The sequence below is a fragment of the Halichoerus grypus genome, chromosome 6 (assembly GCF_964656455.1).
Source record: "Halichoerus grypus chromosome 6, mHalGry1.hap1.1, whole genome shotgun sequence".
NCBI classification, from domain to species: domain Eukaryota; kingdom Metazoa; phylum Chordata; class Mammalia; order Carnivora; family Phocidae; genus Halichoerus; species Halichoerus grypus.
The window spans coordinates 1,820,885-1,843,860 of NC_135717.1; the positions used below are offsets into that span (position 1 = coordinate 1,820,885).

General features: G+C 52.7%; 1 protein-coding gene across 7 annotated transcripts; it reads left to right on the forward strand.

Moving 5' to 3' along the window:
* Window positions 1–1,967: 1,967 nt before the first annotated feature.
* Window positions 1,968–22,951, forward strand: CHST12 (carbohydrate sulfotransferase 12). Of its 7 annotated transcripts, XM_078074242.1 has the most exons (4): window positions 2,357–2,375; window positions 18,170–18,367; window positions 20,894–21,091; window positions 21,229–22,951. In XM_078074242.1, the coding sequence occupies exon 4, from the start codon at window positions 21,313–21,315 to the stop codon at window positions 22,570–22,572; it is 1,260 nt and encodes a 419-aa protein (XP_077930368.1). In that variant the 5' UTR covers window positions 2,357–2,375; window positions 18,170–18,367; window positions 20,894–21,091; window positions 21,229–21,312; the 3' UTR covers window positions 22,573–22,951. The 7 variants fall into 7 exon arrangements, with proteins under 7 accessions (XP_035962191.1, XP_035962184.1, XP_035962185.1 ...); XM_078074243.1 differs by lacking the exon at window positions 20,894–21,091; XM_036106298.1 differs by lacking the exons at window positions 2,357–2,375; window positions 18,170–18,367; window positions 20,894–21,091 and adding an exon at window positions 1,968–1,989.
* The last annotated feature ends 25 nt before the right edge of the window (window positions 22,952–22,976 follow it).

Below are 22,976 nucleotides of genomic sequence, written 5' to 3' on the forward strand. Positions count from 1 at the left end.
GGAGTGGGTTTGCTGGCTTGCGCGGTAGACTTATGTTTTCACTTTTTACAAAACTGCCAAACTCTTTTCCAAGGGGCCGGGCCATTTTGCCTTCCTCCCAGCCATGTAGCCCCAGTTGCTCGGCATCTTCATCAGTGCTGGGGATTGTCACATCTTAAAATTTTATTTTAACCATTCTCATAAATATTTAAAAGGGAATAACTTTTTTTTTTTTAGATTTTTATTTATTTGAGAGAGAGAATGAGATAGAGAGAACATGAGAGGGGGGAGGGTCAGAGGGAGAAGCAGACTCCCTGCGGAGCAGGGAGCCCGTTGTGGGACTCGATCCCGGGACTCCAGCATCATGACCTGAGCTGAAGGCAGTTGCCCAACCAACTGAGCCACCCAGGCGCCCAGGGAATAACATTTTAAAACGGTTTATTATTATATAGTTTTTGATAAATACTTATGGGCTAAATTGTGTCCTCACCAAAGAAGGACATGTTGGAGTACTAACTGCTAGAACCTCAAACGTGACCTTATTTGAAGATAGGACCTTGAAGAAGGAAATCAAGTTAAAATGAGGTCATTAGGGTGGGCCCTCATCCAGTGTGACTGTGCCCTTACAAAAGAGGAAGTGTGGACACAGAGACAGAGGGAAGTAATGTGAAGAGACACAGAGAGGATGGCCAAGAAGCCCAAGAGAGAGGCCTGGGACAGACTGCCCCTCGCAGCCTCAGAAGGAAGCAGCCCCTCCGACTTCCAGCCTCCAGAACTGAGAGAGATTCGATGTCTGGGGATTAAGCCTCCTGGCCTGTGGTGCTTTGTTTTGACAGCCTGAGCAAATTAAGACATATACAAAACAAAACAGGTGAAATAAATATCTTAAATTTTGAATCCTGCTAGTAAAATGACCTATCCATCACCCACCATTAACTTAAGAACTAGAATGTAACCACTACCTTCTCATCTCCCTGTGTGCACCTGCCCCATGTGCACCTGCCCCTGTGCCATCCCGCCCTGTGTGCACCTGCCCCGTGCCATCCCGCCCTGTATGCCCCTGCCCCATGCCATCCTGGGAGCCCTGTGCCATCCCGCCCTGTATGCCCCTGCCCCATGCCATCCTGGGAGCCCTGTGCCATCCCGCCCTGTGTGCACCTGCCCCATGCCATCCTGGGAGCCCTGTGCCATCCCGCCCTGTGTGCACCTGCCCCATGCCATCCCACCCTGTATGCCCCTGCCCCGTGCCATCCTGGGAGCCCTGTGCCATCCCGCCCTGTGTGCACCTGCCCCCTGCCAGCGCTGCCTGCCTGCTGGAGAGGACCTCTTCCCAGGGAGTGGAATGAAGGGGACTTAGGGAAACTGGAGGCTGTGGAGAGAGACCTGCTGCTTTGATGTGTTAGCTGAGGAGGTGATAGCTGGAGGGGCTGAAGGGTACTGTTTTCTTGTTTTTAAGCTGGGAGAGGCCTGACGGCGGTTAACAGCAACACGACGATCCAATGGAAAGGAGCAGCTGGTGGACTTTGTTAGCTCTCTCCCCCGCTAGAAGAGAGGCTCCGGGGGGGCAGGGCCTTGCTGTGTCTCAGGACCCAGCAGGTGGGGACTCCGTGCTGACTGGCCGCTGGGCAAGGAGTGAGGACAGAGCCTCCCCTCGGAAGGCAGGCCGCGGTCCCCAGCGAGGAACCGCAGGAACCCTCACGGACTGGAAAAGTCTGTGGATGGCTGGCGGAGATGGCTGCACAAATGTGAACGTGCGTGCAACACGGTTATGTGGCGAATTTCGTCATATGCGTATTTTACCCCCATTGAAGAAAACCCAAGGGTCATCTCGCGGAGCGCTTGGCGACCTGCCTGCAAGGTGAAGGCACCACCCTCCGGACGGACCTGGGACAACCTCGGAGCGGTTTGGTCACCCGCCCCAGGCCCCGGCCGAGGAGCGTCGCGATCCTCTGCTAGCGGTCGGGGGGTCGCGAACGAGCGGCGCAAACAGCAGGCGCTCCGTAAGCGCAGGTTAGCGGGACCGCGCCGGGCTCCAAGCCGCGTCCCGCGCACGCCTCGCGGCAGAGCCGCTGGAGGCGGAGCCAACGCCGCGGCCCGCAGAACTGGATTGGCAGCTGGGGAAGGGGGCGGGCTGCCGGTGCCGGGGGGCGGGGCCGATCGCGGGTCGTAAATACGGCGCCACATGGCACTGGTTGGGGAGGGCGGGGTGCGGAGGGCGCAGGCGCGTTGAGGGCGGGCGCCCCTCGGCCTCCGTGGCCCCTCCGTGGGCCGCGATTTCTCGCGAGACGTGAAGCGGGAGGCGGGGCTCCGGGCTCCGGGGGCGGGGCCGGCGGAGGAGGGGCGGCCTCGGGAGGGTCGGCGGACGGCGAGGCGGCGGCGGCGGCGGCGGCGACGAGGTGAGGTGAGGTGAGCGGAGGCGCGCGAAGCGCGGGCGGTGAGGCGGCGTGCGGGACGGGGCGGCGGGCGGGTCCGGTTCCCGCCCTCAGCCCGCCGGCAGGTCCGCGGCGGCCCCGGGCCGAGCTCCCGTGCCGGCCGCTGTGTGACCTTGGCCCGGCTCGCACCCTCTCTGAGCGCCGGAGGGCGGCGGCGGCGGTGGGGCGCCCCGCAGGCGCACTCCCGGTCCCCTTGTGGGCGCCGCGGGAGCGTGCACGCCAGCTCGTTGGTGCTCGGAGCCGGGCCCCACGCCGCAGTGCTCCGAGGGCCGTGCGCTGGGACCCGGGCCCGGCGGGCGCCCCCCCCACCCCACCGCCGCGCTCCTGGGGGGCTGCGGGCACCTCCCGCCGGCCTGCGCTGCGCGGCCCCGCCCCGGGGGACCCCAGGGCGGCCGCTGCGGGGCCGCGAGGCCTGAGGGGTACCCCTCCAGGGAGCCTCTGCTCAGAAGAGCAGGGTGCTTCTCCCGCGCACGGAAGCGCGTGCGCTGGCCACTGACACGGGGACCTCATCTCCGCCGGGCTCCTGGCGCGGGCATCCTGGCGGGCCGTCGGCGCAAGCCAAGCTTCCGCCGGCGCGGAGCACAGCAAGCCACAGTGTGTCCGCGACTTATTAAATTATTTACCCTGTGCTCGCACTCGGACCGGCCCGGGAGGCCCGGGATGAACGGGGCATGCGGACGCCCCTCTCAGGGTGCTGCCCCCCAAAGTGTAGGTGCGGGCGGCGGGGAGCCGGCTCAGCGCCTGCGCAGGACACAGGCAGCCCTGTCTCCGGGAGCACCTGGCGTGGGGCGTGTGGGTCGGGGCTGCGGTCTTGGGGGAGAAGGAGAGCGCACGGGGATGTCAGGACATGGTTTTAAATGGCAGTGGAGTTGAATACACTGTGTGGGATGAAGGTGTCACCAGGGCGGGTTTGGTACACTTGCGCGTTGCGGTCTGCGCCCCGCGTAGCGTTAGCCCGCACCTGGCACCTGGCTACGGGAAGGCGGCGCTCCTGCGGGTGGAACGCCTCTGCGTGGAATTGCTCGGTGGTTCGTTGTCTTGCTAAGTAGTTTGCAGGACTTCGGGTTGGTGTTTGCAGGCCCGCGGTACTGCTCGCTGTTCTGCGTGCGGGCTTCCTCAGCTCAGCGAGCACTGAGCCTCTCACTTGCAAGATGTCAAGTTGGGCTAGCTGCCGGTGATGAGGTTAGGCTGACTAATACAGCACGACTGGTGCATCTAGGCAATTATTTACAAAGTGTGAAGACGGGGGAAGAGTGAAGTTTATTTCCTGCTGTTGGAGTTTCCCATGGCGGAGATGTCGGATGAATTTGGGGGACTTGAAGGAGGAGCGAAGGTTGGAGAGAACGTTCCAGGTGGAGGCAGCAGGGCGTATGGAGACATGGAAGGGAATGGGGTGTTTGGGGGGGCAGCAAGTCCCTGGATTCATTGCGAGAGGGGGTTTGGGAATTGGGGTGGAAGCTAAGGTTTCTTATCAAAGGGCGCTGAATGCTGTTCTAGAGTTTGGGCTGCTCTCCTGATCTTCAGTGAGGGGTGGTCAAGGTTTTGGGTGGGATGTGATAGGTCCATGTTTAAGAAAAGTAGCACTAGGGACAACAGGGAAAGCGGGTTCAGGGTGTGGGGAGCTGGAGACTGAATTGGGTGCCGTTGTAGGGGGAATGGCTTCAGGACGGAAGCCGGGAGAGTGGTGGGGGTCATCAGATTAGAGCAAGTAAGAGAACCCACAGCATGTGGCGCTCTGTGGGGTGTGGTGAAGGGGAAAGAAAAAACGCTAGAGTAATCAAGGTTTCTGACTCGGCTGCTTGAAGGACAGAGCTGGCGCCTGTGATGAAAAGTGCTAGAGTGGATGTGGGTTTTAGGCTTGCAGAATTCATGGTGTTTGTGGGCCATCCTGGATGAGACACCCTCTCATAGAGTGTCTGGGGCAGAAGCCTGGGGAATACTAGCCAGGAAGGGATAGGTGCTGGAAGAGAAGTGCGTCTGATGGGCCTGCAGTTTATGGCCATGACTGCGTATTAGCACAGCTGGGGGTGATTGTCTTCTAGAAAGGTCTCCAGGCTCAAGTGTGGCTGTGGAGGAGAGACCAGTTAATGATACTGCTGAAGCAGATGCAGCCAGTTTTTCATTTAAAAAAACCACAACTTAACATCTTACTTTCGATTTTTTAATTGTCTCTTTCTCTTCAGAAGCTAGCCGTTGGTTTCACACCTACTTAGTGTGTGTGTGGCTGCGGCCAGGGCTGCTGGTTCTTCAGCCACTTGCCAGTAGATGGGCCTCATGATAGCTGACACAGCAGCTCTGTCCTTCCTGCAGTTAATCAAGGTGGCGGTTTCTGTAACTGTTTAGAGGACTTGACAAATATTTCAGAGAGGAGCGGGAAATACCAGGCATAGTTGGGTAGGGGGAGAGGGGCGACTGCTACGCCTAACACAGGGAGATGCGGTGAGTGGGGTTGGTGGCTCCCAGAACACCACCGGCCGGCACTCAGGCAGGGGAGTGGAAGAGTCTGGGGAGTGTGAGTAGCTCAAAAGAAAGGACCTAAAAATAGTGACACCAGGAGGTCCCCAGTAAGGAGGCTCAGGTGGATCCCTCACTAATAAAGCTCATAATTCACAACCTCCCCCCACGGTTCAAAGCTTCCAAGTTCTTTCGGTGCCCTGCCTCTTAAATAGGAACAGATAACCAAGGACATGTGAAGACATCTCTAATTCGGAAGGTGAAGACCCTAGCGCACACTTGTGGGCCGTGGAGGGTGTGCAGGAGGAGGACTGAACAAGCCGACCGTCGCTGACATGCACACGCAGAGAAGACGAACCACTGCATGCGAGAGACAAGAGCGGGCTGCTCTATAAAAAAAAAAAAAAAAAAGTGGAATACTTGAAGAACCAAAAAGAGAACTCTTTGGATATAAAAAAACATAATGGCAGAAATAAAAAGCCCAGTTGGTGGGTGAAAGATACAGTTGAGGAGCTGGGGAAGATGAACCTAAAAGCAAAGATGGGAGGTGAGAGAAAAAAGAAAAGGGAAAGATCAGATCAGGAGGCTGACAGCTGAATATTCCGTTTCAGTAAGAAAGAAAATAGGACGAGGCCGTCCACAAAATAATGCAAGAGAATTTCCTAGAATCAAAACTTTGTGTGGAAGGGGCCTCCCAGGCGGCCAGCTCTGTGGGTGAGAAGGCAGGTGTCCTTCGCTCTCCCTGTCTGCTCAGCTCCCAGTGTGGGTCCTCGCAGTGTGGGGAGCAGGTGTGCACAATGAGGGATGCCGAGTTTCCACAGTAACGAGTGAGAGTTTGGGAAACAAGGGATTTATTTGGAAATGCCTGTGAGGCCATTGGTTTCAGAATTTGGGTAGTGAGAGTGCGGTTGGAGAGAGACGTGCACACCCACTCCATGGCACGTTGTTGTGAAATCTCAGAACTCTGGGACAAGGAAGATTATGCTAGCTTCTAGAAAAAGAATAAAAGCAGGCCACCAGCAGGTCATCACAGAACAGAGCAGAACGCCTTGGGGACCTGTCCATAGCACCACTGGAAGGTGGAAAGCAAGAGAGCATGGCTTTCAGAATTCCGAAGGAAACTATCTTCCACCTCGAACTCTATACTCAGGCAAAGGAGGGTAGAATAAAGATATTTTCAGACATGCTCCAAAAGTTCACATCCCATGTACTTTAAGGAAACGACTGACAGACATGCTCTACCGAAATGAGGTGGTGAGTCTGGAAGGACAGAGCCGGAGGAGATGGGGTTTTCCTGAGAGGAGGTAGGGAGGCCAGTGTGCTCACCTGTCTGGGGCAGATCCCCCTGGGGAGAGTTCTCGGGGAAGGTGAACTTGACAGGGCACCTGATGCGCTGGGACATCTGGAGAGGAGATGTAGACAGCTGGCCAGCCTGGGGCTGGATTAGTGATGAGTCCATGGAACACAAAGCAAATGAGAGCACAAGACTGTTATTAGCTCCAGGGAAAATAGACCATTGTGCAGGAAAAGAGAAATAATTACGGTGTACCGCAAGGCTCGGCTGTGAACAGCCTTTGCACGATGATGATAATTGATGTAAACATTGAATATTGCTCTAATTGAAACGATGATGCGCCTGTCGGGAGACGGTGTGGGGTTGAGCGGGGCATGGGTATGTGAGGGCCCGGGGGAGGGAGGAGACACTGTGCTTCCACCTGCCCCGAGGGGAGGCCCCTCCCTGAAGCCAATCCAGTGGTGGCTCAGGAGCCTGCTCCTCAGAGCTGGCGGGGAGCACCCAAGATTCGGCCAGCAGGGTGGAGGTGGATGACGGGGAACGGACAGGGGCTGCTGTGGTTTGTGGTAAACTCCCTAGCACGATTTCATCCTTTAACAGATACACGTGTGTGCCTAACGTTGGTAAAGATAGACAGTCACGCTGCGCTCCCGGCTCTACTGGATGAGGAGGCCCGAATCTCGCCCATGCTGGGTGCTGGGCTTGCTCACTTCATGGGCCCTTTTCCTCATCCCAGAGAGTTGACTTGTTCTTCATTTCCTCTTCATTGTTGTCATTGTTCTCTGTATCCTGTCTCCTGGCTTTCTTGTGGGTGCTGCTTTCTTGAGCTATTTTATTTTTCTTTTAACTTATTATAAAGGGATTTTAAAGCATATTGAAAAGTAGAAAGAGCACTATTGTGAACTCTTCATTCCCTGTCACCGCATTTCAGAAATTATAAAATCAGAGTCAGTTGTGTTTATCTGTTTTCTGTTAGCCTAACAGCTCTTTACTGAGTACCTTCTAAGCCTTGAGGCCACCTGCCTCCTCAAGTTTATATTTTAGTGCAGACAGTGAGCAAGTAAGCCCAAGCACGTGCAATATTGGGGGTGATGACACATGCCGCAGAGACACAGCAGGTCTGGATGATGGGGAGTGCAGGGTGGGGTGTGACCAGGGCCGGCCTCGCCGATGAGGTGAGCTCTGAGCAGAGATCAGGAGCAAGTGCAGGGTTGAGCCACCGGATTCCCCAGGTGTGCACGTCTAGGCAGAGGAGAGTGGATGTGGGCCAGGCAGTGGGAGTCGAGGAATAGCAAGGAGGCCACTGCGGCTGGAGTGGGGCCACTGAGGGGGCAGTGGAAGAGATGAGAGTGAGGGGTCCCATCAGGTAGGACTGTAAGGACTGGAAATGGGAAGCTGTCAGACTCCAGTGATTGGAGGGTTTTGAGCAGAGGAGTGGCATGGTCTGACTTGTCACGGAATAACCACGGCTGCTGTGTTGAACGTGGGTTGTATGGGCTCGAGCGCAGAGAACAGGTTGGAGACATCTGCAGTCATGCAGGTGAGAGCTGAGGCCAGCTGGACCAGGGTGCAGGGGCCAGGTGGGCACTAGAGGGACTGGAGGAGGCTAGAGTCTGGTTATATTTCGGAGGTAAAGTTCCAGGCAGGTTCTTAAACTAATTGTGGTGAAATTTATCATCATTTTTTCCCTTGAAATAATTTATTTGAATTATCTTAACTCTGAGAAATGAGTGCTCACTTGGACTCCAGAGTCAAATACCATGCAGGAAATACTTGAGTCTTGTGAGGAAGGTAGAAGGTGCAAGAGATACGATCCCTGTCTTCTAAGAACTTGAGGTTTGGGAATACGGGACTGGCATGTGCGCCCTAAGAGCCTGTCTACATGGAGGTATCACTGGGGCTTAGGGACCAGGGGCCAAGAGACCAGTGTGAGCAGATAGCCCTCCGTGCCCTGAGTCCAGCTCCGGGGGAAGTTACTTTACTTCAAAGGCCAACTTTGGGTTCAATTTTCATTCAGGTCTCCTGCCTTCCGCCTCCCTGAAACCTTCTGTTTCATCAATGTGACCATTTATTACTTCTTTTTATGTGGATACCCTGTCAGATGTAGTTCTCAGGCTTAACGGAATACAAACAGATGAACCCCAGTGCTGGTGGCGTCAGGTGAAAATATGTTTTATCGTGGGGGTTTTAATCCAGCTCCAAAGAGCAGACACAGTGCAGAGAGTAAATGTTGAGACCACTCGCAAGACTTTCCAAATTTCTGTTGACTACAGTGATGGGAACTGCAGTGCTTTCTTTGCTTTATATAATGTGTTTGCAAAGCTGAAAAAGAAGTGGGTAGTTTCTGGTCTTTTTGCCCGTCTCATAAATAAATAAAACTGGAAACATTCTTGGACTTCTTAATGAAGTCTGTCACTTAATTTAATGCTCAGAAGTTGGTTATTTGCACAAGAAGAAGCAAATTCTCTCAGAAATAATAAAAATTTGAGTGTCTACCAAAACCCAACCAGTTGTGTATGGAGTATCTATTGTGGAGGCTGCTGGGGGTAGTGGTTGGGAAGGTGGGGTCTTAAACCAGCTGCCTGGGCTCAAATGCCGGCTCTCAATAGGTGCTAGCTCTGTGGACTTGGGCAAGTTGCCTGAATGTTTTACCCCAATTTTATCACAATTAGTATGAAGATTAAATAAATTAATATACGTAAGACCTCACGATATCACTTTTGAAAACATAGTAGCCATTGTTGTAATTATGATAAAATCAGTTGAAAGAGTAGAGACTTCTTGGCTGATAATCGACTATTGGTAGAAACTATGAGTAATAAAAAAAAATAACATTATATTAATAGAATACAAATATTTGAGGGCCCGATAAAGATGGGAAAATAAATAAGGCCAGTGGCCTAGTCCAAAGAGAGTGGCTTAATATTTTACAGAATAGTTCATATGTTATCATGTTCATATTCTCAGTAGCTCTGGTTAGCAGAAGGACCTCGGTCGGTGTTTTGTGGGCAAGGAGCTGAGACTCAGACTTGAGGTGATGTCTCAGGCCACTCAGCAGAGACTGGACTGGGCCCCAGAACACCTTCCCTCTTCCTCCTGACCTGTAAATGTCTGTAGGACTTCCGGGGCTGGTGTTTTCATCCTGTATTGTGGAAACTGGTGAAGGCTAGTTCATGGTGTTCATGTTGGAAAGGTTTAGCTTCTGGAGATGGACTTAATAAGGCTGCTGACATTTTTTTTCTTGAAATAAAATATATTGAGGCATAATTTACACACAGTAAAATGCATACATTTTAAGTGTACAGTTTGACAAATGTGGGCAAATATGCCCCCCTGTGTAACTACCACTGCCGTCAATACAGTAGGACATCTCCATTGCCCAGTTTCCTCCTGTCCCTTGACACGCTATGATTTTTGTCCCTGTTTTTGCCTTTTGAAAACTTCCTGTAAGTGAAATCACGTGGAATGTACTCTTCTGTGTCTGGGTTCTTTTGTTCAGCGTAATATCCGAGAGATTCATCCGTGTCGTTGCATGTAGTGTTTCATGAATCAGTGGCTCATTCTCCTTTATTTCTGGGTAGTTTTCCACTGAACGAGTCCACCACACTTTGTGTATTCATTCACTTGTTGAAGGACCTCTGGGTTGTTTTCAGTTTGTAGCTGTTTTGGACAAAGCTGCAATGAGCATTCTTGTACACATCTTCGTGCGGACATTTACTGCATTCATGGATCAGGTCTGTGGTGCAGTTTATCTAAAGGCAGCACCACACCCAAGGTCATCTAGGGTCTCTCCTGTGATCTTCTAGGAGTTTTATAGTTTTGCAGTGTACCTTTAGGTCCGTGCTCCACTTGGAGTTAATTTTTGTGAAGGCTGTAAGGTCTGTGTCATCCTTTACGTGTTTATTTATCTTTGCCTGTGGATGTCCAGTTGTCCAGCACTCGTAACTGAGGCAGGCTGTCTTTGCTCCATTGGGTTGCTTTTGCTGCGGATCAGCTGACTCTATTTATGGGGGTCTGTTTCTGGGCTCTCTGTTCTTTTCCATGGATCTTTTTCTCTGTTCTCTTCCAATACCACATACTCTTGATTACTGTGGCTTTATGGTAAGTCTTGAGGTCGGGTAGTCAGTCCTCCAACTTTGTTGTTCTTTAGTATTGTGTTGTCTATTCTGGGTCTTTTCCCTCACATATAAACTTTAGAAACTGTTGATAATAACAAAATAACTTCCTGGGATTTTGGTTGGGATTGCATTGAATCTATAGATTAAGTTGGGAAGAACTGATACCTTGGCAAACGTTGAGTCTTTCTGTTCACACACAGGGAATATCTCTCCATACATATTATATGTATTTTGTCAGATTTATACCTAAATATTTTATTTTGGGGAGTTCTAATATAAATGGAATTGTGTATTTAATTTCCAATTCCACCTGTTCATTGCTGATATACAGGAAACTAGTTGACTTTTGTGTATTTGTATTCTGCAAACCTGCTGTATCGCTTGAGCCCTTAAGATTTTGTAAGTGAAAAATCATCAGTAACCTAAGATTTGTATATCATATTTTGATGATCAGTTTGGTTGGTCTTTAAATACAGTCCCTAGGCATTATTGTAGTGTATCTACTTTTATGGTTCTTGTAGAACCTTCTAGGAACTGAAAAATCTGCTTGATGTTTTTTAATACTAACTTTTCTGACTTTTATTTTTTATTTATTTATTTTTAAAGATTTTATTTATTTATTTGACAGAGAGAGAGCACAAGCAGGCAGAGTGGCAGGCAGAGGCAGAGGGAGAAACAGGCTCTCCGCTGAGCAGGGAGCCGGATGTGGGGCTCGATCCCAAGACCCCAGGATCATGACCCGAGCCGAAAGCAGCCGCTTAACGGACTGAGCCACCCAGGCGCCCCAAACTTTTCTGACTTTTAAAAAGTCTTACCATAAAAAAAGAATCTGGTCTGTATGCAAAAAGAGTTGATACCAGTTTTATTCATAATGGTCAAAAAGGGAACTAGCCCCAAAGTCCATCAGTTGGTAAATGGATAAACAAACAGTGGTATATCCATACAATGGAATATTACTCGGCCCTAAAAAAGGAACTTCCACGAACATGAGCAACAACCCGGACAGATCTAAGAAGCATCTTGCAAAGTGAAGAGCCTGCATCCTACATGGTTTCATGTAGGTACATTGTAAGAAAGGCAGAACCAAGCAGAGAAAACAGATTAGTAGTTGCCCAGAGCTAGGCGCTGGGGAAGGAGGAGGGAACTTTTGAGAGTGAGGGAAATGTTCTGGATCTTAACTGTAGTGTATCTTAATAGTGTACATTTGCCAACTTCTCAGACTCTACGGTTAAAAAGACTGAGTTTTACTGTACGTAAATTAGACTTCAATAAACCTGATTAAAAAAGAAAAGGAGAAGCAGAGGTGCCAACATGATTTAATCAGGAAAGAAGGGTCTTTTAAACACATGGTGCTGGAACAGCTGGGTATCTATATGGGGAAAAAATTAATCTCAACCCCTCCCTCTGGAATACTCATACTGGATAGTGACTGAAATTCTCTGCATTTGACATTCCTTTTCACCGCGGCGAATAACTTTATATCCATTTAACACTTTTTTTTAAAGATTTATTTATTGATTTTTAGAGAGAGAGTACACACGAGTTGGGGGAGGGGCAGAGGGAGAGAGAGAGAATCTCTAGCAGACTCCATGCTGAGCACGGAGCCTGACTGGGGCTCGATCCCATGACCCTGAGATCATGACTTGAGCCGAAACCAAGAGTCAGATGCTGAACCGACTGAGCCACCCAGGCGCCCTCTGTTTCTCAACACTTTGTTCAGTTCTCACTGGTTTGACCACTTCTGTCTGTAATGTGTAGTAAACACACATTACCCACCCCCCAGTACAAGTGACAAAGCAAATATATGTATTAGGGTTCTCCAGAGAACAGAATCCATAGGGTGTGTGTAAAGAGATTTATTTTAAGGAATTGGCTCATGTGATTATGGAGGCCGAGAAGTTCAGACCCCGGGGGGGCAGATGGTATGTTCCAGTCCAAGTCCAAGCCTGAGACTTCTGTCCTAGCTCAAAGACAGGCAGAGAGGAAATTCTCTTCAAGTTATTGTTCTGTTCAGGCCTTCAGTAGATTGAGTGAGGCCCACCCACGCTGGGGAGTGCCGTCTGCCTGACTCAGTCTGTGGAATCAAATGTCGGTCTCATCCAGAAACAGCCTCACAGACACACCCTGAATACTGCGCGACCAGTGAAGGGGACGCAGGATCAACCGGCATGTACCTCCTGACCTTTTTGTCCTGTGGTCGTCAGTTCTGCTACGGAAATGTGGAAAGTGCCCTGACGCAGGTCCTCCCGTGGGTCTGGCCATGTGGCCTGCTCTTCCCAATAAGGATGACACACTCCAGAACGTGAGGGAGCTCAGCCCCCCGCGGTCTGCCGCAGACCACCCTATCGTCCCCCTGATTTTTGCCCACTGCGGGTGTGAAGGCCCCTTCAGACCAGCAGCCTCCCGTGGGCAGCCGGTGTGGGGCTCCTGCCACCATGTAGGTGTGACGAGGAATGTTTAGCAACCCCACCCCGAGCTAAGAAACAACTCTTTCTGCACAGCCACCTTGTTTTGGGGTTAAACCTAACCTGAAGCCTGATTGTTCACAAGGGCATTGACGGAGCCCTTGCAGAAAACCAGCCCCCAAGGGCGAAGCTTTTGGGTGAGACTTTGCTGTCCATCCTCTTGCTGGTGGCAGAAGCCTGAGACTGACTCGCAGCAAGCCCCCTGTGGATCGTTTCCTCAGCGGAGCCTCTTCGTGCCCTGCTGCTTCAGAAGCTGGAAGGCTTCTTGTTGACCGCTTTTTGAAGTTGTGGGAGATTCATGTTTGGAAATAATGCCCTTATTTTTTGAATGACTACTACTTTGGGGTCAGTGTTGTTCCCTGACTTGCTTCTGCGTCCGAAGGGCTCCCCCCACTGTGCCGCCGCTGTCCCCAGAAGGCAGCCGGGTGTTCCCCCAGAGCCCTCCCTGGCTCCCGCTGCCTCCGCGCCTGGGCCAGAAATGCGCAGGTCCCACTCCATTTTAAAAAGTGAAGCTTGGTGGTGGTGCTGTGTGGTGGTCTTTCTGTCTCTGCTCTCTCTCTCTCTCCAACCCTGAGGAACTGTGGAGTCTGCTTGAAGCAGCACGGTCCCTTCCTTTCTCGGCACTGCTCACACGGGCCCTCCAACACACTCACCCCGCCTTGTCTCCACAATTGCTGTGGGTGTGGCTTGTTTGAGGTTAGAGAGGGCAGCACCTGGGACTGCCCTAGTTCCCGGACGTTAAACACGACCCGTGCCCTCAGCCTCATCGGCAAGCGCTGCCTCAGCTTGGTGTTGGGGTGCTCAGCGCCTCAGTTTGGAAAGGCCTAGAAGGGCTTGCCCCCGAAGCCAGTCTGGTTCTGGGGCAGGACTCCAGGGCGAGACAAGGCTCCCAGGACCGGTCTCACCGGTGAAGAGCCAGACGTGTGGGGTTTGGGGTGTCCCAAAGGGAAGCCTTGTCTTGTTTACCTGCACCCATCCCCCTGCATGATTCTAAAACTTGAACATTTGTGTTAAATTGCAGATAAAGCCAGCCCATTGAGCTTTTGTGCAGGGTGGGAGGTTAAGCTGTGGCTCTAGGCTTACAGCCTTTGTTACTTACGGCTCTCTCCCCCACTAAAGGAACCCTTGTCTTTGTACATTTTATTTACTTTTATTCATGTGTTTATTTTTTACACACTGTCCTGCATTTTGCTTTATTTATTAACGATACCTCTAGTCAGTTCCTCCAAGTCCCCTGTTGTAGCTCTAATTCATTCTTTTCCAATTTTTCTATTGTGGTAAAATACATGTAACATAAATTTTATCATCGTAGTAACCATTTTTAAGCGTATAGTTCACGTAGCATGGAGCACATTCACATGGGCAACCATCACCACCCTCCGTCTCTAGAATTCATTTCATCTTTCCAAATGGATCCTCTGTCCCCATTGAACACTGACCCCCCATCCCCTCCCAGGCCCTGGTAACCTCCAGCCTGTCTCTGGGAACGTGACTCCTCTAGGGACCTCGGATGAGCAGAATCATACGGCATCTGTCCTTTGTGACTCAGCAGCAGGTCCTTTAGGTTCATCCACGTCGTCACAGCTGCCAGAATTTCCTTCCTTTTGGAGGCTGTGCGATATTCCATTGTACGTGTGTGTGCGCCACACTTTGTTACCCATTCATCCTTCCGTGCACACTGGGGTGCACACGGGAGTGCACACGAGGGCGCTTCCACCTGTTGCCTGGTGCGAATCATTCTGCCGTGAACATGGCTGTACAAATACCGCTTTGAGACCCTGCTTTCAGTTCTTTTGGATATAGACCCAGAAGTAGAATTGTTGGATCGTATGGTCATTTTATATGGTAATTCGATTTTTAATATTTTGAGGAGCCTCCATACTGTTTTCCGCAGTGGCTGCACCAGTTTGCATTCCCATTAATAGGGCCAGAGGGTTCCAGTTTCTCTACATCCTGGCCAGTGCTTATGTTCTGGTTTGGTTTTTGTTTTGTTGAAGATTTTATTTGTTTTTTAAGTAAGCTCTACACCCAGTGTGGGGCTCGAACTCATAACCCCGAGATCAGGAGTTGCACACTCCACTGACTGAGCCAGCCAGGCGCCCTGTATTGTTTTGTTTTGTTTTTGATTGGAGCCATCCGAATGGGTGTGAGGTGGTATTTCACCGTGATCTTGATTTGCATTTCCCTGATGATGAGTGATGTGGAACATCTTTTCACGGGCTCATGGGCCATTTGCATGTCTTCAGGGAAATGTCTCTTCAAGTTGTTTGCCTTTTCTTGAATTGGGTTGTTTGATGTTCTTTTCTTTTGAGTATCGTGAGTTCTCCATTTATTCTGGATATTAAGCCCTCATTAGATACATGATTTGCAAACATTTTCTCCCTTTCTGTGGGACTCTTCCCTGTGGATAGTGCCCTTTGATGCACAAAAGTTTCTAATTTGCATGAAGTCCGATTGGTTGATTTTTTTTTCTTTTGTTGTTAATGCCTTGATTTTTTATTGCTGTGTATCTTTTGTAAAAGGAAAAATGTTTTTTTCTCATAGTAAAAACCAATCAGTGCTCAGTGTAAACAAAAACAAATGTAAATACAGAAAGCCAGGAAGCAGTAAGTCAGAACCACCCAGACGGCTGCTGCCCAGGGATGTTTGCTGACGCTGTCTTGGGGCTGGGTGGTGGTGGGGGAGCCCACATGCTTACCTGCTGGCCAGCCCCTAAGCCGGAACTCTCCCTGCAACGAGCCACAGGCCCACTGAGTGGTCTAGTCTGCATGATGCAAGTTATGAGTCTCCTTATAAATAAGTTAGTTGACTCGCTGTTTACAACATAAGCCATAGATTCACTGTGAGGATGAGAAGAGTCCCCTGGGGGGCCACCCGCGTGACCTGCTGCTGGCCCAGGGCCAGGCGGTGAAAAATTCAGGACCTGAACAGGGCTCCTCACTCCTCACTTCACCGTGCCCAGTCATACTCAAGGAGGTATTTATGGACTAAGAATAAAACTTTAGGCATTGAGTGTATTAAAGACTAAAAGATGATAGCGTTTGGTGCTAATATGCCAAATAAGGAAAAAATTAGAGCAACTTCAAACGTCTTCTGGTTAAGAGAAGACGGGCTTTCTTTGAACTTAGAGAACCACGTTTGGGACAGGTAATGAAGAAACGTCAGATGCGTCTGCTTCACCTCTGCTGGGTTACAGACTCACCGACGGGAGCGTCGAGGACTAGCTGCAGGCTGACTGCTGCTCGCTCGGCTGTGACCTCTGCCCCCAGGACTAGTGCCTCCGCATCTGTGGGGTCAGAGAGGCCAGGAAGCGCGCCGTGTGGGACAGAGACGCACCTGTCGGCACCGGAACTTGTAAGGAAGCACGATGCTTCTAAGCCCCTTCTGTTCACCAGATTGAACTTAGACCAAGAAGAAACTTGCACGTGTGACTTCAGTCCCTGGGGGGAGATGGGAAACTATGGTGGGGGGATGCGCGTGCGCTGGGTCTTACCGGGGCTGCCGTATATAAACGCTTCCTACAACGGAGTACCATCCAGATCCAGAAAAGAAGGAGCTGTTGATCTGTGTGACCACGTGGACGAGTCTCAGAGCTCACCCGGTGTGACTCCATTTATAGAACACTCTAGAAAATGCCAACTAACTTATAGGGACAGAAAACAGATGAGTGGCTGGAGGGGAGGGTGAGCTCTGGGGGCCGATGGAGGTGTCACTCTCTACCGTGGTGATGGGGTCGCGGGTGCACACACGCAGCCAAACGCGTCAGACTGTACCCGTGAAGCGTGGAGTCGGGGCAGTCGCTCGTGGGCCAGCCTCGCCCAGCGGTTCAGAGGAACGAGGACGTCCAACGGCAGAGCCGCGGGAGCGTGAGCTGGGCTGGACTTCGGGAGTGAGGCTTGAATCCAGATGTTGACGTGACACCTCTGGGCCTCGGGTTCCTCAGCTGTAAGGGGGTCGTGCTGCCCGCCCTGAGGCCGTGTGCAGAGAGCCTGAGGGAGCGCCAGTGGGTGGCGTGCTCCTCCAGGCGCCTCGCACTCGGTGGTAAGAGCCCTTTAAGGGCAGCTCCTATTAAAAAGGTATCACATGTACGTATCATATGATCCATGTCTTTTCCTTGCAATTAAACTGAGGTCGTGTGAAACGATTAGTAAAGAGAGTCTGTTTTCACAAACTGCTGTAGACCCTGGCATTTGTCAGGTGCATGTACTACTTCTTGGCTCAAAAATAAGCAGACGTATTTGTATATCATGTGTTGTATTTTTGGATTATTCATTATAACCAGATAAGTCCCTTACCCTGTTCTTGGCATTCTCAATACACAAATGACGGCACGGCCCTGATGCGTGGTGCCTCTGCCCGCGGACGGGACTCGGGGACTCTGCCCCACCTCCGCGGCGCTTGTGAGTCTTGCTCTTAAAACTGGAAGCCGAGCTCTCGGTCACGTGACATCTTCAGTCACCTTTTCCCTTTGCTGCTTTCTCAGCCTTCGGCAAGACTTTTTTCTTTTTTATATGGTTTCATCTTCTCTAGAAACTGTGCAGCCTTTTACATCCTCCAGAGGGGATGGTCTCGAAAACGTCAGTGGCCCGCCCTCAAAGGGAGCTCGCTGACCTCTGGCAGCAGCTGTGTGAGAGACGAGCACCCCTAATTCTGATGGTTCTCACGGCGTGGCGACTGCCTCCCTCCCGTGTGATACGTACGTGAGGCAGTGTGCTGCCCTGGGCTGCGGCAGCGTGGGGTCGGCCAGGTTTCTCCGTGCCCAGGCTGGGCTGCCTTTTCTGTAGGGGTGCACTGAGAGCGCTGGGGGCTCAGGAAGGACTGATGAAGGTGGCAGTGACCAGAATGTCTTTTTTTCTCTGTCACTTGCCTGTTTCAGCACCTTTCATATAAAACCCACACCGCCCTTTGCATGCCGACCTTTGTACCGTGAACATGTATTACCTTCTCCATTAAAAAAACAAAATGAACTGAGCATAAACAAAACCCACATGGGTGGAGATTGCTTCCATATTTCGGCCTCATGAAGTTTTAGGTTCATGTAGTGAAAATGCATCAGGTCCCAGGTATATAGTCGAACACATACAGGAATACAGACTTGGAGAGGTTTGGACAGGGAGAAGTCAGGGAGCATGTGCAGTGGGGGACTGTCTCTGGAGTACCCCTAAGACGTGCTCCGTCTGTGTCTGCTCAGACGTCCTCTGATACTGACAGAGCTCCCAGTATGTCTTAAAAATGGACATTCTGGGTTTGGGCCGCTTTATGGTAGTGCATCCATTCTCTCAGATCCGTGTCTGAGTTTTGTCTTCTGAAGCCACACAGGATAAGCCTGCTCCCCTCCCACGGGACAGCCCTCCAGCTAGTGGAGGCCCTGTTGCAAATCTCTCCGACAGAGCGGCCCCCATTCCTGCACCTGCTCCCCTTCCGCAGGTGCTGTGGGGGAAGAGAACCTGAGAGCCGTCAGAAGCCGGAGGAGAGGCAAGGACCCCACTTACTCTTAACAGGTGGATTAAGACACATGCCCATTGAACGCTTCTACCGAGAGGAGATGAAGGCCAGAATAGAGGGGTACAGATCTTGAACTTTTCCAGAAACCTCAAACTGTAAGGTCACACTCACTGAACACAGGTATGATAATTTGTCTTTTACCCTCCACCCTCTGAAAGGGGCTGTAAGACGGTCCAGGTGTAAAACATAGACCTCAGAAGAGAGCGGTGAAGGTGAATGATCTCACTGGAGGGGACTAGCATCTTCCGAGCCCCATGAGCGTGGCCAGCGGTATTCCTTAGAGCTGCTGTGCCAAGACCGCGCTGGGCTCGGGGGCCACGTGTGGTGGGTCTGTACCTGCAGGCATGCGTGTTCATGCAAATTAGTGCCACGTTTACTTTTCTGTCCACCTCATCTTTTTTGCCTTGTGTCCAGCTCCAGGGTCTCTGTCCTGTATCGCTGATTCTTTTTTCCTGGGAGGACAGCTTGACGTTCATCCCAATCTCAGTGTCCAGCTCTGATTTTCAACCCATCTTTCCAGCTTATTTGTTCATGTTTCTGAATCTAGTTTCTACTCTCAGTTGCTGGCAGGGTGGGCCAGCTCTGCTGGTGGCTTGGGGGACTGCCCTCTGGGGGAGAGGTAAGCAGAGTCACACACTGGGGGATCTGGCAAGGGACCAGGGGGTACGCTGACCCTAGCAGGTGGCCCTCAGTGGCTAACCTATGTTCATTAATATTGACAAATGTTTTCCATCCTGGAAATGTTCCATCCCAGTGATGATGGCCCGGTGCGGAGGGGCAGGCTCAGCTCCCCTCACCCCCCGGGATCTCCTGTTGTAAGGGGAGGGGAGTCCAAGTGTGACTACCCTGCTTTGCACCATCTTCTTCTGCCTGTTGGTGCCCAATAGGGGAGGTCGACTCACTGCCCGGCCCTGCTGAACTGTGAGGGTGGGGGTGGTTTTTCCACTGATGTCTGGCCTAAGTAGAGCAGGTGTTTCCAAAAAGATGTTTCTGTTGTTAGGTCACTGTAAGGTTAGGAACGGTTCTCAAGACCCTTCTCAGTCCTCACACCAATAGTAAATGGGGAGTGGGGTCCCAAGACCACCCTCAGGTTGGATAATTCACTGGAAGGACCCGAGGAGCTCACGGAAAGGTGTTGTACTCTCCGTTACTAACGGTTCATCGCAGCAAAGGATTCAGATCACAAGCCAAGGGAAGAGGCGCGGGGGGAGGAGTTGTCCCCTCTCAGCGGAGGTCTGGACAGGGCCGATGCCAGCTTCCATTGGTTTGTGACGGCGTGCGTGGAGTACTCCCCGCAAGCCTTCATGTCCACAGTCTCTCCTGGGCCTTTGTCATCGAACAGGTAGACCCCCCACATGGCTGACCTCAGCCTCCAGCCCCTCTGGAGGTCCGGCTGACACTCGGACCCAAAGCCCCTCGAGCCCCCAATCACACTGTTAGCCTCAGGCCCCCAGGAAACAAAGACACTCCTGTCAGGCAGAGCCCCCCCCCCCCCCCCCCGCCAGGAGCTGCGGGCAGGAGGGGCCTCTCTGGGCAGGGTTCAGTCCTTTACTGCACCACTCTTGCCCGTCCTTTGCCTGGGCTCCAGAGGCTGTTCTTGGAGCTTTTTTCCTGTGCCTGATGGCTCTTCAGGGTTGGAGGCAGTGCTCTCTGGGAGGTGGGACAGGCTCGTCCCCTGTTGTTCCTCTAGTAGCCAGGTCCCTGGGCTGTCCTTTCTGAGCCTTCCTGTGCCTGTTGGTTGTGTCACATCTCTAGTTGTTGCGTTGTGAGCGGGCAGATCTGTAATGGAGCGGAACCACGGGAGGCCCTGGGCGTGACTGCACGTCCTCTCATCCCCGGGCTAGCGTCCCCCCGGGGTTATCTGCCACCTCACCAGCGTTCTCTGTCCCAGCACTCGATCGGACACATCTTCCCTGTGGTGTCCCTAGCACTTCGCCAAGTACCTGGGACAGAGTTGGTGCTCAGCATATCTGTCAAACAGGACGGGCTCCTCTGGCATTTCTGGTATTGACCTTGACTGTGGTCAAGGACAGCCTTCAGTGGAAGTTGTAAGGGAGCCACAAATCCGTTGTCCGGCCTGCATCTCCCCATGCACAAGGGTGGCCGCCTGCCCCTGAGCCGGTGGGCCTGCCGGAGGGCCTGCTGGTCGACCTCGCCGGGGCGCAGTCCCAGCACCTGCTGGACATTCACAGCTGCCAGTCTGCACCTGCCCCCCCTTCGCCCTCCCACCACCCTTTTGTTTTTTGAAGATCAGGCAGCCTTTCCCCATCTCAGCCGTGGCTCTGCCACTGTCTGGCTCCTCTGTGGGGACACCAACAGTGCTCTTAGGGCCTGGAAAGCTCTCGCATGGGCCCCCTTTCAGCTGCCCGGTGGACCCTCGCTGTCCCCCCTCTGACCTCGAGTGCGCGCCACCCTTCCACGTAGAGGGGGGCAGAGACGGTGCACAGGGCCCAGCACACGTCAGCCGCACACAGTGGCCCGTCTCTGATGTGGTTATTTGCATTAAATGTGCACAGCGAAAGGTTTATCTCAGGGGCCGGGACGTCTTCAGTATTTTTATAAGTTGTAGCATGCATTCACCTTTAAGCTCATGTTTTGGTTTTGCTGACCACCTCGCCTTCCTCCTCGGCATTTCCTACCCATGAGGCTCTGAGTCCCTGCCCGAGCCTGGTCTGTCAGCGCCCCCTTCTCAGTTCAGTGATAAAGGATCTCCAGCGACCTCGCCAGCCACACCCGTCCTTCTGGGCCCCTCGAAGCAGCGTTAGAAGCAGCATTAGTCCTATCACACGGAGGGGCTGAAGCTCAGCAGGCAGCCTCACAAAGCCTAAGTCGTGGAGGATGGAGGTATGAGGGGCGGGCAGGGACATGGACCATGATGGGAGGTCTGAGATATCAGCAGGCGCCGTCCGTCGGAGTCAGACTGCAAGAGGAACCCCTAGCTGGACTGTAGTCTTTAACGTAGCTCTGTGTTACCTTTCCAGGGTCCTGAGAGCAGTGTCCTGTCTCCATGAAGCTGACGTGACCACATCCAGGTGAAAGGGCCCCCCGCCCCATCCGCGGACAGAATGACCAAAACCCGGCTCTTCCGCCTGTGGCTGGTCTTGGGGTCCGTCTTCATGGTCCTCCTGATCATCGTGTACTGGGACAACGTGGGCACCGCCCACTTCTACCTGCACACTTCCTTCCCCAGGCCACACCCCCTGGAGCCGCTGCCCACCCCCGCACACGGGGCAGAGAAGGGGTTCACGTCAGACGTGGACGCGTTTCTGCAGAAGCTGCTCAGTGGCGGCCTGAAGCAGAACGCCCTTTCTGGTAAAAGGACGGAGCAGCCCTCTGTGCCGGCCTCCAGCAGGCCCGTGCTGAGCAACGCGGAGGAGAGCGTGAGGGGTTACGACTGGTCGACCCGCGACGCCCAGCAGGGCCCGGACCCAGGTGGGCGGCAGGCCGAGAGGAGGAGCGTGCTCAAGGGGCTCTGTGCCAACGCCAGCTTCGTGTTCCCCACCAAGGAGCGCTCCTTCGACGACATTCCTAACTACGAGCTCAACCACCTCATCGTGGACGACCGCCACGGGGTCATCTACTGCTACGTGCCCAAGGTGGCCTGCACCAACTGGAAGCGCGTGATGATCGTGCTGAGCGAGAGCCTCCTGGACCGCGGCGCCCCCTACCGCGACCCCCTGGACATCCCCCGGGAGTATGTCCACAACTCCAGCACCCACCTGACTTTCAACAAATTTTGGCGTCGCTACGGCAAGTTCTCCCGCCACCTGATGAAGATCAAGCTGAAGAAGTACACCAAGTTCCTGTTTGTGCGGGACCCCTTCGTGCGCCTCATCTCGGCCTTCCGCAGCAAGTTCCAGCTGGAGAACGAGGAGTTCTACCGCAAGTTCGCCGTGCCCATGCTCAAGATGTACGCCAACCGCACCGGCCTGCCCGCGTCCGTCAGCGAGGCCTTCAGCGCGGGCCTCAAGGTGTCCTTTGCCAACTTCATCCAGTACCTGCTGGACCCGCGCACCGAGAAGCTGACGCCCTTCAATGAGCACTGGAGGCAGGTGCACCGTCTCTGCCACCCCTGCCAGATCGACTACGACTTCGTGGGGAAGCTGGAGACCCTGGACCAGGACGCCGCCCAGCTCCTGCGGCTCCTCAAGGTGGACAAGCTCCTTCACTTCCCCCCGAGTTACCGGAACAGAACTGCCAGTAGCTGGGAGGAGGACTGGTTTGCCACGATCCCCCTGGCCTGGAGGCAGCAGCTTTACAAACTCTACGAGGCCGACTTTGTCCTCTTTGGCTACCCCAAGCCCGAGAACCTTCTTAGAGACTGACGGCGTCGGGGGGCAGTCCCGGTCTCCAGAACAAGCGGGGCTGGACGAAGGGTCCGCCATAGCACGACCTTCCTCCCGGGGATGGGGCGATGGGTTGACGCGTATATTTTTTTATGGCTTTGTGTCCCTCCCGGTCTGACCCGTGGCACAGTTCCACAACGCTCCCGTTGACGAGGCAGCTGGAAACACCCGGAATCGACCGTACCCACACTCCGGTTTTTAAAATCACCTTCGATTTTGCAATCTGGACTTATTATTGACTCCACTGCCTATATTCCTTGAGTACTGTGTTAATATTGTTTTTTAAGATTAATATATTTCAGATATTTAATATGAAAAGTGGAGGAGAGGATGGAGTAAATGTTACGTCTGCTTCTGCCGCCTGCTTCCGTGGTTATTCTGGT